Source organism: Stegodyphus dumicola, chromosome 10 (assembly GCF_044657685.1).
Source record: "Stegodyphus dumicola isolate Sdum_Otavi_A_Nest chromosome 10, ASM4465768v1".
In the NCBI taxonomy this organism is placed as follows: domain Eukaryota; kingdom Metazoa; phylum Arthropoda; class Arachnida; order Araneae; family Eresidae; genus Stegodyphus; species Stegodyphus dumicola.
Window position 1 is genome coordinate 124,997,233 of NC_140777.1, and position 18,884 is coordinate 125,016,116.

General features: G+C 32.9%; 1 protein-coding gene across 2 annotated transcripts in view; it reads left to right on the plus strand.

Moving 5' to 3' along the window:
* LOC118198547 (N-fatty-acyl-amino acid synthase/hydrolase PM20D1-like) overlaps positions 1–4,102 on the plus strand; it is a 65,289-nt gene extending 61,187 nt beyond the window's left edge. For both annotated transcript variants that reach the window (XM_035370247.2, XM_035370249.2), the window contains one exon: positions 3,719–4,102. In XM_035370247.2, coding sequence (XP_035226138.1) covers positions 3,719–3,945 — 227 coding nt within the window. In that variant the 3' untranslated portion in view covers positions 3,946–4,102. The remainder of the gene's footprint in view (positions 1–3,718) is intronic.
* Positions 4,103–18,884: the final 14,782 nt, after the last annotated feature.

Consider the following 18,884-nt stretch of genomic DNA (forward strand, 5'->3'; position numbering starts at 1 on the left):
CACAGGACTAGTTTCGATGATTTTACCGAACCATCATCTTCAGCTGCAAAACCGCAAATGAACAAGATAGGAAATAATGTTTAGATAAGATAAGAAAGCCTGGACAAGAATAAGCAAGTGGCGCCATCTGTTGGCGAAACCAGAACTAAAACATAATTTCTCTAAAAGCCGAAGGCAAATTTGGATTGGAATTAGGATCGTTAACTAGAACAGAAAGATTTTTATGAATGTGAAATGCCTCTAGAAAATCCAGTTCTCCAATGGAAGATGTTTTTTGAATAATTTTGGCAGCAGAAAAATTGAAAGTGTGATTTTCGGACCAACAATGTTGAGCAACAGAAGACTTCTGTGTTTCCTTTTTTCTAACATATGCCTTATGTTCTTTGACGCGAAATTTTAAGGCTCTCTTTGTTTGGCCAATGTAAATTAAACCGCACTGGCAAGGAATCCTATAAATACCCCAGGAATTCATATCCGGAATGGGGTCCTTGAGTATAGAAGTTGGAATTTTATTGATGGGAGAGTAAACAACCCGAAAGTTAAATTTCTGCAAAATATGTGCAACTTTATAGCTAATTGATGGAAAGAAGGGAATGACAACAGAATTTTTATAATCTCCTAAAATCCTATAAACCAACAGATGGCGCCACTTGCTTATTCTTGTCCAGGCTTTCTTATCTTATCTAAACATTATTTCCTATCTTGTTCATTTGCGGTTTTGCAGCTGAAGATGATGGTTTGGTAAAACCATCGAAACTAGTCCTGTGAAAATTTTGTGAATTAACGCTGATTTTTGTTGTTTGACTTCTGAATCAGTATTTATTCGGCGTGTTATTGTGTCTTAATTAGAGAATAAAATTTCAAAATATTATATTAAACCTTCTCTGAAAAAAGCAGGCATTAACTACCAAATATAATCTCTGATTTTATATTATATGATTGTGTTATTTTAAACCTTTAAAAGAAGAATAATGTAGGATGGTAACTAAAATTAGAGACCTGTTTATAGATAATATTCTCTTTTCTTGTATAGATTCTATGTTATATTCTGGCTCTATACTTTTATTAACTAAGTTGATTTAGTTTCAGAGCGTTGTGATAACTATGCTGGGTGAAGACTTTTGAATTTAAATTTACGTTTAAAAATTAAAATTTAAATGTTAAATATTTTGCTATTTAACCAATGCTCTGATATTTTCTCCTTTCTCCAAGTATCTTTCTTTTGGCAACCCTGCACAATGAATGTGTTTCTGAGAATTCTGCAATCTTCTGTTTTACTGCCAAAGTTCTCGTCTATTGCAGTTTTTTGACAACATTGGCATAGACTAATTATTAGAAGAGCTTTGTCTATGCTGCTTCTTTCTACCTTTGGTAGTGTACATTTTCAGAAAATGATTAAAACCGAAATGGCGACCTTGTCCCATCATTTTCATGACCCAAGTTTGAATTCTATAATAGCTGCACTATTTTTCGTATAGGTTCTGTGTTTTACATCACATTTGTTTCTTCAAAAGTTCTACAGTCAAAAGTCGTTAATCCGGACTCGTCGGGACTTCGGCGATTCCGGATTATCGATTTTTCCGGATTATAGATCATCAGTTTAAATCTCGTAAGATGGCATGCAGAAATTCTAAAATTAAAAATATGAAACCGTAATTTATGAAATAAAGAACAATTATGATCTAAAGGGTATCAAAATTTGCAAAAAGAAAAAGCTTAATATTTATTTGTTTACTTAAATAAACATTTCTTTCAATGTAAGTTGTTTAAGTTTTGCTTCGTTTCATGTGATAATACTTTCTCTTTAATTCTATTAAACAGACATAATTTCTTGTTCAGTTACAAAGTTCCGCTGTTCAAGTCCTATAATTGCTGTGTCAAGAACACCGACTAATTTGTCAATCGAAATTTTTTCGTTTTCAATAACTTCTGTTACTTTTCTTCGCTATCGGAAGCGAATTATAATGACGAGGAACTTGTTTTAAATCATATCAAAGACGGAGCATATCGAGATGAAATACTACATTTGGTGAGGAATTATAAGCCAAATAAAATAAAAACATCTGATCTTCAATTATAAGCCAAATAAAATAAAAACATCTGCCCTGAAGATAAGGATAGTGCTGACAGATAACTTCCAGTTCATTACGCGCCCGCCGGGCGGCGTTCCCCCCGCCGAGCAGCGTGAAATTGATAAACAGATTTCGGATTTCAAAACATACTTTCGCTTTAGATCCTTTACATATTAACAAATATATATCGGAAATTCTATTTGATATAATCGAAAGTTTAAGCTTACTTTTATAAAATTGCTCTTACAGTCTGCAAAAAGTAATAAGCCGGATCCAATTCGAAAATTAAGGAACAACGCAATCATCAACATTAACTGAAATAGATAATTAGATAATTTTAGCTTATACGTCCATTATACATAAAACGCGCACGCGAAAACGTATTCTGCACTTGCGCACACTCATATGCGCAGTCGTAAAAGGTCTTACGCGCACGGGTAAACGCCTATGCGCATGTGTCAACGCGGCACATGCGCAGAAAGTTTTTAGTTTTGAGGTCCGGATTATAGATCATTCCGAATTATGGGTGTCCGAATTAACGACTTTTGACTGTAGTAAGTTTTACCTTCTGGTAAAATGTTTTGGTGAATTTACAACTGTCTTACTGTTTTAATGTCAGTTAGAGTGTTGTTTAAAAGCTTTTGCTTTTAAGCTTTTAAACAACACTTTTAAACACAATTTTTAAGTTTTATAATTTCATGATTAAGTTGGCCACTGTATTCTTTTAATACACTGAAGTGATATTTTTATCTAGAATTTTATTGTTTTATCAATTTTTTAACTCTTCATATTGTTTTGTAAATTGGTATTTTTTTGTATTTTTTATATAAATTTTCGAGCACTGAATTTATGTCATGGTATACTCTTGACTTTTTGAGAGTGGGTGTAAATAATACTTTTGTTCAGAAATTTAATGTGTATTTTTTATATATTTTTATAATTTTCGTTTTTGCTAAAAGTGTGGAATCAAGCACGAGTTCAGCACTCCTTAATTGTTTAGGTTTTAATGTTTTAAATTATTACCCATTGACAAATCAGTTTGAAACTTTAAAATATAAATAATTGATATGCATTTTCATAAATAAAAAAAGATCTAAAATTTGTTTTTCAGTAAATTTTTAACTTTCAATTTACATAATATTGCTTTCTAAAATTTAACAGTTTTCTAAGTTTTTTTATTTTAAATTTCAAATAAAAATATTTACAGGATAGTGTAATCTTTTTTCTTCAAATTTTAAAAATTAAACTTTCGTTAAATTAAATCTATGAGCAGCTTTTGCACTTGATTTTTTGTCCAGACTTGAGAAAGCTCAGACTGACAGTTCAGATAGGAATAGCAATGAATTGCTTTTTCTGTATGATCTCACAGTAGAAACTACTGGTGTTAAAATAATTTATAGATCTAATTTGCTTAATATCCTTCTCAAAAACGTATACTACTATTGGAATTAATGGGAAATATTTTCTGTTAATAGTTCATATTATTTTATAATGCCTGTATAGTTTTTTGTTTGTTTGTTTGTTTTTTTAAAACTAAATGTATGGAATTTTCTACGCTATTTTGTGACTTGTAGATGTATTATTGAAATAATAGTATAATTTTTGGTTTTCTAATTGTATTCTTATGTATTTATTTGTTTATTTAGCAACTCTTATTGCAAATACTGATACAAGGTGGTATTTGAATTTAACCAACTCGATATACCGCTTCAGTCTGGTACGCATGCTTCCAAGTGGGATTAGTCGGTTTCATGGTCACAATGAAAGGATATCTATAAAAAATTATCTTGAGCTTGTAAATTTTTTTCTCCATTTAATTAAAAATTCAGATGGAGCTGATTCTGTCACAAAACACACACATGAAGATTTGTGATGCTCAAAAAATTTTTTGCATGTAATATTTTGATAACAATTTTAAGAAATTTTCTAAGCCAAATAACATTCCAGTGCTAAAATTTTGTATGCAGTTTTATTTGTTGTTTTGAAAAAAAAAAATCTGTTAATATAAAATAAAAATGTGTGTATATTTACTGATATAGTTATTTATTGCTTAACAAATTTTAACGCCTTGATTAATTCTACGAAATAGTGATTTATGTTAATTATTTATGATTTCATTTGTTAATATTTAAAAAATACTCCGCTGTGTTAGCTCTAGATAAAGGAAGGCAGCATGTGTAAAATAATATTGAATTTTCAAAGGAGCTGCAGTCGTGAGAAACACTGTTATGTGAGATCCGGCAATCCTGGCGTGTAACTTGGTTCCCCCTCTCCCAGTCCTCGTCCTTGCGATCTGTCTGCAATGCTTTTTTGTTGTTGTTGTTGTTGTTTGTTTGTTTGTTCAAGAAACACTGTGCCGGTTGACAACATTCACTCCCAACTGTGTGAAGTCTACGGAGAAAAATGTATGAGCGTACAGCACATGTGCAAATGGTGCAGAGAATTCAAAGACAGACGTACAGACGTCCATGATGAACAGCGTTATGGATGACCATCAGCTTCAGACGAAACGATTGCGAAAGTGGAAGAAACAACGCTGAAACATCGAAGGGTGACGGTTTGGGAGCTCTGCGAGATGATCCCTAGTGTCAACAAGACCTGCATTGGCAAAATTTTGATAGACCATTTAGGGTATGCCAAGTTTGTGCAAGGTGACCAGCTTGTGCAAGTGTTGCAGCGGCCCGCGAATTTCTTTATGCATATAAAACCAATGGTGAGGATATGGACTGTATCGTTACTGAGGATGAGACCTGGGTCTACTACACAACACCGGAAACAAAATAACGATATTGTCAGTGAAAACATCCAGAGTTGCCGAAGCCTCGGAAGTCGAAACAAACAGTGTCTGCCGTTTGGTTTGGTATCTAGGTAACTACTAAACATCAATTTATAAAGAATAAACTTCTTAATAAAATCAATATATATATGTATATATATATATATATATATATATAATATTAGAATGACAACAGTCTCTGCGATGAGTGGAGCAAACTTTCAAAAAGAAAGGAAAAACGTTCTTTCTTTTTTTATTGCAGTCTCGAAGAGCATTCTTATTGTGCATGCACTAGGAGGAGAAATCCAGGCACGACGTCAGCAGTAAAGAAATGTGTGAAGGGGAAGGTAAAACCTCACGCCATCTCCCTTCATGGGAAAAAATGCGTTAAAATCTGGAAAAGATTACAAAAAAAAAAAAAAAGAAAGAAAGAAATTGTACAAATCCTTTTGAAAAGTGAACACGACATCCTTGAACGAGTTAATTTGCTTTTGCAGGAGCACTTTTTTTTCAGGTGACTGTTTGTTTACTGAATAGGCTGGTTGCTGCAATGAGGCCTTATCAACATCAGTTAAAATATGAGGTTCAAATACATTGTGTGAGACCAAATAAGCAGGTACCTTATTTGGTCTCACACGCAGGTACTACCCTATCGATAGAAACGGTGATATCATGTCCTATTTTAGAGATGGTAAAAGTTTTTATCATTGCTTTGAAAAACTTTGTAAGTACCATTGTAGGGTATATGCAACAAGGGCTTTACTTCGTCTACACATAGAAAAACTTAAGAAGATTTATCCAAATCTTTGTACACAAACATCTGTTTTTTGGAGTGATTTGTAGTAGCAGTCTGTCAAAGGTGCTCTATATGGCCATTTAATTTTTCTATATAGTTATTTTTTGGATTGTTGCTATCGGATGTGTGACACATTATGAACTGTTTAAGCAATTTGTGCAATCCTTTAATGATGTCATTGGCTTGTAGGTGGTATGCGTACCAAAGTTTTTAGCTAGTTCTCGAATATTTACTTCGAAATTGACTACCACGATCAGTGGTAATCTGGGTAGGCACATCGAATCTAGAAATCCAGCCTGCTTAAAGAGCAGTGGCGAAAGTCTCTGCCCATGTATCTTTCAATGCATAAGCATCAGGTCAGGAAGTATGCCTGTCCATACACGTCAAACAGTAAGACATTCCTTGAAATGAAGTCAAATCAAATCTACGATATAAGTTTATCTGGATTTATAAAAATAGTTAAAGGAGATTGTACATCATGATGAGCCACTTTAGCCTATTGACATTGTATACAAGCTTTAGCGAAGTTCCTGAAATCGGCAGTTATCCCACTGTTAAAGAATTGGCTTTCGATGTGGTGAAACCAAATGCTTGGATTATCTTTGCAAAATGGCGGTATTCTGTTGGTTTCAGGTGCTTGCGTTGAAACAATAGTATCGTCGTTAACAGACATGTTCGAGCGATTTAAAACGTGTTCTTCTCAAGGTCGTAGTTGCCATTTTGGTATCTAGGTAACTACTAAACACTAATTTATAAAGAATAAGCTCTCAAAAAAATCAAAATATATACATAATATTAGCATGACATCAATTTCTGGATAAACGGAGCAAACTTTCGAAAAGGAAGGAAAAACATGTTCTTCTTCTTTTTTTTTTTTTTTTTTTTTTTTTTTTTTTTTTTGTTGTTGTTGTTGTTGCAATTCCGAAGAGCATTCTTACCACACATGCCCCTAGGAGGAGAAATCGAGGCATGACGTCAGCTTTGAAGAAATTTGGACAAAAGGTATAGCCGACAAAGTGATGGCGAGCATCTTTTGGGACAGGAAGGGGTTATTGTGCGAATTAATGCCTGCCGGTATAACAATCAATTTGGATCGCGCTGCGTGTTTCCAAACAAGAAAGAGAGGCATGCTGACGAAGGGCATGCATTTGCATCAGGTTCAGGTTGTAGTGCAGCGGACATTGTTTAACCATTCGTAATGTGGGTATTGTTCAACTGCACTATCACTTTATTTGAACATTATAATTTTTTTGGAAGAATTTTGACATATTTACATATTTTACCTATGATTACAATATAGTTGTGACATATGGTGCCTTTCGAGTACATAATGGTAAATATAGAACATAAAGGCAAATGTATAACATAAAGGTAAATATATAACATATTGGTGCATAATGGCATACATATAACAATACATGTACGAACATATATAAAGCATGATTATATACATAAATGCAAAGAGTACTTTTTTGCCTGTATATGTAAGAGAGCATATACTGAGTTAGGAAGAAATGATTTTGTATATGAATTTTTTTTCCAGAATATTTGACTTTTTTTATTTTATTGGATGCATAGAGGTGTTGTATGGTCCTTTAGTCTTTTTGTTAATTGTAGTCTGTACTTCTGTCAATTTTGCCCTTCAATATTTTGTCAAGTAGGTAGTTTTGTCAATTCTAATTTAAATTTTTTGAAAGTTCCAGTGTGTTATTTTTTGCTCATCTTGTATTGCACAATTCTTCTCCTCTACTAGCGAAGAATATAACTGAGAGTTCTATTTTTCTTCCTAGTTGTTTTATTTGTAAAGCTATTTGTAAGTACTGATATATGTTAGTCTCAGGAAGTTTCAAGTGATAGTTTTTTGTTAATGGACATTTTAAGATGTAATGGTTGGGATCGCCCCTTTCCCCACATATACATTGCTCAGAAGGAGCTATGTTTCGTTCGTAAAAATACTTGGGGAGGGGCCATGTCCTGTCATAAACCAATTGATTAGATGGTTCGTCCTAAGTCTGTCCGTATTGATATGAGGTTTGAGTTGGAAGAGTCTTCTCCCCTTATCGCTATTTTTCCATTCTTCTTGCCATACTTGTTCCCGTAAGCATTTAAGTTGGTGTTTTAGCTGAGATTTGAGCCAAGAGGGATTTTTTTAATTCTGCGTCAGCGTCAGTAATAGCAAATATTGCCGCTTCATCTGCTTCTTCATTTCCAGAAATCCCCACATGGGATTTAACCCATGAAATAGTAGGATGTATATGCAAATTCGAAGCGGAGATATCATAGATATCTTAAATGATCGAAGAATTATATTTAGTATTTTTCATAGCTAGAATCGTGGATAGACTATCTGTGTATATTTGAATTTTTTCGATTTCGTTTTCGGTACAATATTCTAAAGGCCATTTTTATTGCTATTGCTGATAACTCAGCTTGGAAAATACTGTTTTCATTTCGAAGTTTAGCTTTTCGTATTATTTTAACTTGAGAATTTATATAAATAATGCATGAACATGCGACTCCTTCTTCCATTTTGGAGCCATCTGTGTATGCGCATGGGTAGTAGTCTCTAGTTTGTGTATCTTTTGCAATACAGTTGATTTTTGGATATACTGTTGGGTGCCTTCTTTATAGGTTACAGGGAAATTCATAATTGGAATATTCGAAGTCTCTATCTTTTATGGAACAGTTCCTTTTAAGCCTTAAAATCGTGCCTTTGGTATGTTCCATTTGAGCTGTTATATGCAGGGGGGGGGCTATTCCTGCCAACACACAGAGTGCTGCATTTGAAGTTGTTCTGTAGCACCTTGTAATGCATAGTAAAAACGGATGTTGTATTACCTGAAGCTGTGTTTTCTTTCTTTTGGTAAGAGGCCAAGATCACTGCCCCATACAACGCAATTTTTTCAATAACTGTATTAAAGAGAGTTTTTTTGAATAAAGGGACTTAATCCCCAATTTAATCCTTTCAATTTTCGGATGTTGTTTGCAATTTCGGAGGTTTTATTTCTAATGAATTTTAAATGTTCAATCCAATTTAATTTCTTGTCAATGATTAGGCCAAGGAATTTGATGCTATTAATAATTTTTATTTTCTTGTCTTCTATAGCAAATCTAGGCACGCGTGTAATCTTTTGGGAGGCCTTTGGAAATATAACGGCCTTAGACTTTTCTTGGCTAATGGTTAATTTCAGATTTTTACAGAGGGAGTTGAAGATATATAGCGCTTCGATAGTATTTTTCTCTAAGAGATTTCTGGTTCTTCCACCTATGATAAATGCAGCGTCATCCGCAAACGCTATTCCTTTTCAATGGATTGGCCATATGCAGTTGGTAATGGAATTGAAAGTTAAGTTTCATAAATCCACACTTAGGCAAGAAACTTGAGGGCAACCTCTTTCTTGGTACTTTTCAATTATTCTACTGTTATGAATAATTATGCTTTTCCTGTTTTGAAGAAAATTCTGTAATATGATGAATATATTTTTTGGGCATTTCACGTCCCTGAGGTCCTGCATAACTGCGGGCCACCACATAGAATCGAATGCCTTTTTCAAGTTAAGGCAAAGTAATGTTGAGTGTAAATCTTAAGCTCTGTTTTTCTGTATTTGAGCCAGTGCATTGTCAATTGCATTAGTAGTAGTCTTGTTAGGTTAGAATCCAAACTGGTTTTCACTTATAATCTTGTTTTTTTGTAATGTGGTGATGTAAACTGCCTGCTATTGCTCTTTCTATAACTTTTCTAATTGTTGGTAGAAGGTTAAATTGCCTATATGAGTTTGGGCTTTGTGGATCTTGATCTGGCTTACTGAAAAGGATTACTTGCCCTATTTTGAGACATTCTGGAAAGGTTCCTAGCTTTAAGCATTTATTGCATAGGTTTGTGAAGATACTTCTGTTCAATTTATTAATTATTTGAATTAATTTGTTGTTGATCCCATCTGGGCCGGGTGCTTTGCATTGGGAAAGTTTTTTATAATATCTAATTTCTTTTATTGTGAATGGAATATCTTTTGGAGTATTAGGTATTTTTTTATCGTATCTCAATAATTGTTGGTCTGGATTATCTTGTGACGGATCATCCGAAATGAAAACATTGTCCATTATTTCCATTATCGTTGCAATTGTGGTATCATCTTGTGATGAGCTGCTTTGTCTTGTCATTGGGATTCTAAGTTGGGTGGGGCTGAAGATCTTAATTGTGCAGATTTTATATATAATACAATATGTATCTTTATGAATTGTGTAGTATCTTTTCCAACTGTTATTCTTGGCTGTCAGTATTTTCTTTTTATATACGGCCTTTTGATTTGAGAAAAGAATGTAAGCTTTAGTTCTTGTTTCTTGGGACGGAGCTTTTTTTATTTTCCGCTACACTGCTCTAGTCTTGTTCCTCTCGGTCGTCAGTTCCTTAGTCCACCAATTAATTGTTATTATTTTGTTGGGGTCTTTTATTTTAAATGAATTCTTGTTATGTCCTTGGATAACTTTGATAAATTTTTCAATGATGTCATTTACTTTACTATTATGTGCAGAAATAATTTCATTGTTGATATTCTGAAGATCGTGTTTTATTAAGTTAATGAATTTTTTACTAGAACTAGAGGTGATTTTGAAGCGCATGGTTGTAGTTATTTCACTGTTGAATTTGAGCTGATAAGAGATTAGTTTATGATCCGATACTGAGTCCATTTCATGAACTCTCCAGTTTCTTATTGCATTTGCAAGTCCTAATGATGAGAGCGTGATGTCTGGCCAACCACGACCATGAATAGTTTCATATGTCATTGTATCATTATGAATAAGAAGATTGTTAGAAGAAATGAAGTCTTCCAATAATTCACCTCTAGTGTCATATGTCGAATATTCCCATGTTGTGCTATGAGTGTTAAAATCCCCTCCGATGAGGTGGTATGCTTTTTCGTTACCGTTCAGAATGGAGGTTACTTTTTCTAGATTAGGCCCAATTTCTTCTATTGGAGACGAATAAAATGAAGTAATGACAAACTGTTTATCTTTGTTATTTAAGGCAACAGATACGATGTCCTTGTTTGCATAGATGATTACTGGGGACCAAGTTTTATTTGTACAAATGATTGCTGTTCTGATTCTTGATTTGTCTAGAGGGAAGTATTGAAAACAGTTCTATGCTGTTGGAATTGCACCACTAACTTGTCCATTCACGCAGTATGGTTCTTGTAGAAGAATGAAGTCTGCTTTAATTTCTGTTATAGTCTGAACTAAGTTGGACGTCGCTGCCTGGGATTTCTGGAGGTTAATTTGGACAACGTTAATATCGCTTATAAATGATGTTCTATAGAGTGTTGTTGACACTGTAAAGTGAAAATTTGTAGATATGATATAATAGTGTTTGGGAAAGTGTATCCTTGAAAAAGTATTGTTCTTGTCTGGAAGAGCTTGGTTTTTGAAAAGATGCTGCTGGGGTTGCTTTAGAAGAGGTTGTCGTGGAAGGCTGTCACAGTTATTCTTCGTATGCAGTTCTTGCTTTGGTTTTTTCTCGCTGTCTGTGGTAAAAGGGGCAACTGGGAGCATATGCCGCATGATTTGAATCTAGGTTGCTGTTATTGGCTTCGTCGTATAATTTGCAGTTTATGCAATATGGACTATCCGCATTACAGTCTTTCATTTGGTAAGCTCCTCCACAAAATGCACAGTATGATCTCTATTTGCAATTTCTAGTAGAATGTTCAAAATCTTCGCAAACATAACATCTTCGCACACCAAGGAATTCTGTAATTTTGTGGATTCTCCATCCGTTAAAGAATTGACCTTCACTCATGAGGGTTCTAAATGCTATTGGAGAGCATTCTACTACCCAATTTGTGGCGTGATTTCTGTTGTCGTTGAGACGAAATGAGATTTTTTAGTCCTGACGGATCGACTTGAGTTTTGTCGTAAATGATCTTTAAAGCTCTTTGGGAGTGGTCCCATGTGCAACATTATGGATTGTGCATTTTGGTGTGCGTTTTGTTGGAATTCGCGTATTGAATATTTTCTTTAATGTTGTCATTATTGCCTAATACTTCTTTAAGTTTCTTGACTTCCTCTTCTGAGTCGCATGTCACTGCAATACCTCCTTTCTTAAGATTTGTAATGTATTTTATCTGAATTCCAATGTTTGCGATTGGCATATGCTCTTCTAGTTCTTCTTGGAGACTTTGATTAATAGAGTTTTCATTTGGCAGAATTAGTAATGTTGGTGAATTCAGCCTTTTCTTATTGGAAATGGCAAGTTTTGCTATGTCTGCATATGTCAATGGATTTTGGCGAGGATCATTATTGCAACAATGGTAATGAGATACAGCGTGATCATGCTGTATCTCATTACCATTATGCAAGGAATTAAATTTGAAATAACATTAGAAAAAGCTAGTGATGATATACTTGGAGATCACGTTTCAGATTTTGGCATCATAACTTCTGAGATATATGTAGTAGAATTAATGTGTTTAGTGTCTATTGATTCAAAAATTGAAATACAATAATTTGGAATTGGTGCTGTAAGAATAACTATTAAGGGGATAGAGTGAATCAAGTGTTTTAGAACTAGTATTCTTAAAATTTAAGTTTTATCAATATTTAACAAATGGAAATATTCAATCAATATATGCACGTAAATATGATATTGTATCAGAGTAACAATGTTAAAGATAAAATAAAATCGTGTTAAATTCTTAGCTGTAATGTTTAGTTGTATATTACTAGTACTTTATATGTTAAACACAAAAGAGTATGTTTTTCGCAAATCCATGGTTTTCTAGGCCAGAATTCAGAATTTGTGTGTGTGTGTTTTTGTACGGCGGGATTCAGCTAAATTTTCGCAATTACGATGGACAAATTTGGACGATCAAAAGTCTATATTTTTACATATCGCAAAATGCGGTGTGTTTACGAAGATACGGCCTTCTGATTGGCTTAATTGAGCCATCGTAATTGCGAAATTTTAGCTGAATTCCGCCCTAATGTTAGCAAAGATATGAATTTTTTGCAGCTAGAATTATCAGAAAATCAATAATATAGGCAGAACGATATTTCGTCTGACCATTGGAGGGGGGGGACTTTATAGTTATTTTGGGTTCTAGTCAATTTTCATTGTGTATATGTATAATGAGGTGAAACATTTAAATACCTTCATTTAGTTCAGGTTTTCGTTACTGAAGTAGTGAAGTAGAGGGTGGCCCCAAAAACGTTTTTGCCCCGGGACCCAATTAGGCTAAGTCGACCCTCGTCACACACCCTCCCTACAACCCAGACATAGCCCCAAGTGACTACTATCTCTTCCCTAAATTGAAGAAACACCTGGATGGGACGCATTTCAGTCAGAAAGGAGCTGAAAGAAGAGGTTTTAAGCTACCTTCGCGGCGAGAGAATTCTACGATTCAGGCATAAAGAAGATGGTACACCGTATGCAAAAATGCATTGATCTGAACAACGATTATGTCAAAAAATAGGGAAAAGTCTAAGCTTTCCAAAAATGTATTATTCAATGCCAATAAACGTTTTTCATTGTGAAAAATAATCGGGAACCTTATTTTATGGACAGCCGTCGTAACTAAAAAGCTCATCCAAAAAGATGTAAGCTCTACAGAACTGTGGGGTGCATATTGCACCCATAACGATGATGTGTAAAGAAGAAAATTTGTATTGAAAATCAGTTATCAAGAAATTAAGTTATGTGTGGAAATTACAGTCACTCTTGTTTTCAAGTGTAATCCTTTTAACTATGCAGTAAAGCCTCTCCAGATTAATACAACGCAAAGAACCATCGTCAGTCCATTGCAGCTATTCCTAAAATATACCATTACACACACACATATATATATGTAATGCAAAATGCATTAAAATAATGTATTTAAAATCCATTCTATATTCAATTCGGAATACACCTTACACAAAACAAGAAACCAAAACAATCGTGGCAAACTGCATGCTGGGCGCAAAAAACGCCAAAACTTGACATGAAAAGCAAAAAGGAAATTAACATCCTTTGCTTTAAAAAATTTATTTTATTTATTTATTTTTTAAGCAAGCCGAGTACAAAAAACAAACCATATAAATGCAAGCAGTCCAACACATAACAAAATAATATTATATGAAAATTTTAAACCGTATGGGCCCGGAGTAAAAAAGTTTTGGAAAATTATAGCATCAAAATCATAAGCAAGCAAAAAGTTAAAATATTTAACAATAAAAATTATTTTTATTTAAACAGACCAAGTCCCAAAAACAAAACATGTAAACAGATGCAATCCAATATATGGAAAAACAGCAAATGAAAAATTTGGCCAAAAATCATAAACTAAAAATAAGAAGAATAAAATCTTTAAAACCTGTAACATTAGAAAAGTGAAAGTTTTAAAATGAAAAATATTAATTCGACATCCCCAGCAGAAAAAAAAACTGCAGTTAAGCCTAATATGGGCTAATTTAATTACTTAGATTAACTCCAGATTTTAAACTGATTAATAACAATAAAAATAATTAGAAAAAAAAGCCTAATGTAACATTAACTATGGTATGGTGTAGTAAAAATAGATAATTTGTAAAAGAGGATAGCATCTAATTTTCTGAATTATAAAACCAATATGAATCTCCAATGTTATCGTGAAAAAAGTTATTGTATTGTATATATATGTATAAATATATTTTAATAATCAATTTTAGTATATCTCATAGGAGATGATTAGAAAATATTTATGTAATGGAAAATTATTTTAAAAGAAATGGAATATTTTTAGAAGTGTAAATCTTAGTAAATGTTGTACGTAATGTGATAAGCAAAGGTTGAAATATGTATTAAATTTTAAAGACGAATTTTAAATGCATATTTAATCTGCGCACTTTTATACTCAAGAAAAATAATTATTTCAAATCCTGATACCATAATTCTTATAAAAATACATAATTATAGTTTTAGATACTGTAAAGGCCCTTATTTTCGCGAGCCCGTCGTAATCGCGAAAATTTAACTTTTAATAAATTAATAAAATACTTTTTTTTCCCGCCTGAAATAATAATAAAAAATCAAATTTTTCACTTACCCAAAATTTAATGATTTATTGCACAGTTACAAGCTTTTTTTTTTTTTTTTTTTTTTTTTTTTGACAACTTTCTTTCTTATAACTATTTTTTGAATAATATACAACAATATTTCTTGAATATAAAGCAATAAAATTAATATAAAGTAGCTCATTCACTTAGAATACTATTTATACCAGCTTCTTTGAAGCCATTCAAAATTATCTCATGTTTGGCTTCAATACCATTAAATACGCGCACAAGTCAAGAAGCGTGGATCGGTTTAAGTTGTAATATTCACAAGTCCACAGATTCTTTTTCCTCTAGAAATTGAAGCTCATTAGAATACCACTCAATAAACTCATTCTTGAGCAAACGCTTGAACTCGCCATTTAGACGGGAACGGAGGGGGGACGAACTTTTCGAACAAAAGGAAGTTTCTTAAAATGCTTTATGCAAAATATGTACTTTTGCAATTTTTCAGCTTTCTCAACTTTACTTAGGTACTTTTGAAATTTTTCAACTTTCGGTTCTGTTCATATAAAATTCGCGAAATTTTCAACTCGCGAAATCACAGATATATTCATTTTTGCGAAAATTACGGCCCACGAAAATAAGGGCCTTTACAGTATTCCAAAAAACGAAATCTGAAATGAATTATAATTTTGAAATGAAAAACGCTAGAAATATCCTTTTTGATAAATAGTAAATAACATTGAAATAGCAAAGTATCTGCTCTTAAAATTATGGTATAAACATTTCAAGTCTATTTGTAATTTAATTTTTCTTTCTTTCAATGAAGCAAAATCTTCAATAATTTTTTCGAAATCTATTTGATCACTTAATTTATGTTACATAGAGAGACTGGACGTGTAGGAAACGTTTCCTTGACCAAGTAAAGATTTTATATATATATATATATGTACATTTTCATTGCTTTAAGTTTGTTAAAGCTTCTTTCACCTCTAGCAATGTTAACTAGCAACATTAATATAGACTGGCAAAGGTAATTTTCTAGAAAATTGTTAGGTGATTGTTGTTTCAAAACGGAAAACATTACATGTTAATAAGAACTGTGTTTTATATGAGGTTTGAATAGTTTTCGGCAGCAAGTAATTTATTAACACTTAAAAATCGATGACAATTCATAATTTACATAAATAAGTCTAAGCAGACTGTAACACTAATGACAACTGAACATGATTTTTCATGTTGAAACCAATTGGCTTTCTTAAAACTATCCAAATATATTTTCATCACTAGCTGGAATTTATCTAAATCAATGGTTAAAATTAATAAGATTTAATTGTGTTTCATGTTTTTTTCTCTACTTTTATGACATGTTGTCATTGACATTGACGTGGTAACTGATGATGCTTCAGTGTATTAAATTTTTCAAATGTAATAAGAATTTGCCACAAATTTTTATTTGCAGCAATTAGCAAGCTTGCCATACCTGATCTAACTGATTTCTATGTTTTAATTTTGTTTAAATTTTAAATTAACAATTCATCGCATTCATTTCTTTTTCTCTCTTATTCATATTTCAATCTTTTCATAACTATTTTTTTTTTAAATTTTAGTAATAAATATACTTTTACACTGATCACTTTAGAACCGATGAACAAAATTAGACTTTTTTAGAAAATGTTCTTCTGTGTCAAAAGCCCACCAGCGGTTGAGTAGTCATGTCACTGTACACTGGTAGTTCGATCCAGGATTTGAATCCCGGCGAATGGGCATTTTTGCAGTTTTCCACCTGTGTAATGTATATACGATTCTAATTTTCCTTAAAAGATTGTCCACAAAGAGTCCACAAAGGCATCCGGCCCTTTTGGCAGATAGCCCTCGAGTACTTAATTAAATAAACCATCTTGTGTCAAAATCAAGTATATTAGTATTTACTAGTAGTATAAACTATTCGGCTTAATTCTTGTCGTGAGAGTAGAGATAGCATTTTCGATATCTCCACAGTGTTGGAGGGAGGGATTGCAGGGTAGGTTTTTCAGTTTCTCAGTAAAAATTTTCCAATTAACTTTGGTGAATCTTTTAGGTGGGAGATGGGTAAAAACCGTTAATGTTTACAGGGAAATGATGTGAGGAAAGTTCTTTTACCTCCAAGTAGGGAGGTCTGGGAAATATTTTTAACTAGAGCAATGTCCAAAATATTGCCGTTGCTGTTATAGTAATGAGTGTATGCATTAGCCGCTATGAGCCGACTATTATTTGCTTTAAATGTAGTTTTTTAGTAGTCTTCCATTCCTATTATTTCTCCTGATGTTTGTTCTAAGACCGGTCTTTTGCGTTTAGATCATCAGCAAATTATGGTAGGATAATTAGTACACATGTCTTGCAGGTTAATATAATCGAGTGGGTTGTAAGCCTCTATTATTAGGAAATTTTCGATAGTGACACTGCTAGCAAGAATTGCAGAATACTCCAGACGTGTAGTCCTCGATAGGTTAAATTTCATGTGATTTTTGATGATAATCGCCCTGTCTCCTCCTCTGCTTCTGAGTCTGTCGTTACGAATTTTTATATCCGTGTATTTTTAGTTTACCGCATGCCACACCGTGTGCTTTGCATGTACCGCGAAAAACGTTTTAAAAATACGGTGCAACCACGGAGTATGAACTTTAATACTATGTGAGTGCAATTTAAGAAAACATTTACGCAACGTGCACAAATTTTGAAATGAGCTGAATCACATTAAATGCGGAGAAGAAAGTTGTTTGGAAGGTTCTTCACATTAATGAGTTATAGAGAGCATTTAGATAATCTGCATAAGTATGAAAATATAAATAAAAGTTTAGATTTGTCATTTCCATCAAGACAAGGTTTACTAATCCGCACTGCACATTTATTTGAATATGCAGTAGAAGTATTACTTTAATTTTTTTTCTCTCATTTTAAGGAAAACAAAATTATTGAAAAAGTGCCATTTTCTTCTTTGCCACGCTTGAATTAATCGTTGTTAAACTTTTCCGGATCTTAACGATATGACGAATGTTATAAATCTTACTCTTTATCTTTTATTATCTGTAATACCAAAAGACTTGACATTCCACTTGCACATTACAAAATTATTAAATCACTAGCGTACCAGTTAGTCTTTTTGCATCTGTTGCATATTTATGCTCTTGGTATAAATTCATCACTGAATACATAAATTTTAGTAACACTGTATATTTTTCAGTTTCGTAGTCTTAGTTTTTAAAACTTGGGTACTCCTCTATAATTGGGATCAGATTCAGAAATGTATGTGTGTGTATATCTAGACACACATATATACATATGTACATGCATGCATACATTTCTGAATCTGGTCCCACTAACCGAAGAGTACCAAAAACTGGTATCGATACATTAAATTTATCTGCTAGACATGATGCAAGGAGATTTAATTGTATTGTTGCGTGCCTACGGGTTCGTTACGAAATGAATGCACAAGTCCGATGAAAAATAAACAAAAGTTTATTATTATCACAATAAATATGATTAAATGTCCTCAAATAATCGTGCAGTATCACAATATATCACAGTAGTTATCTCTAACTACTCAAACGTTCAAAAGAACTTAATTCAAAACAGCTAAAGTACGCTAATCCGCGAATTCGCTACAGTCAACAAGAGCAGTTTTCTAAACAACAACAAATTAAGTAACTACTACGAACTGAGAGGTTTTCCTCCTTTTATAAGATTTTAAAATCGCGTGCGAGAATTTTCCAGTACTTTCTCGAAATCAAAAAGAGATATTTATTAAATGTTTAATGCACGCGCTCTTGTATTTTCAATTTTCCGGCTTAGCTTTCTTTTAATATTCGTCACGCGCTGCACTGCGCGGGAAATAAAACCATTTAATTTATAATTGAAATAACATTAGCTTTTTAAATACCAAATTCGTAACACTGCCCCCTTCCCAAGGACTGCACGTCCCGGTCAGTACAATCCCTGGACAGGAAGCCAAACTTACAACTAAAGGTACAAATGCAATAATAAGCATTACATTACAATAATAAACAACATGAACAATAAGTACAATAAATAAAACAAATCAAATGCTATCAAATACAAAATACAAATCAAATGCAAAATACGAATCAAATACTAAATACACATTTAGAAACAAAAAGGACCATGGTCTTACATTAGTTACAATTATTTACATTACGTACTATGGCCATAGTAATGAGCTAACCTGTCG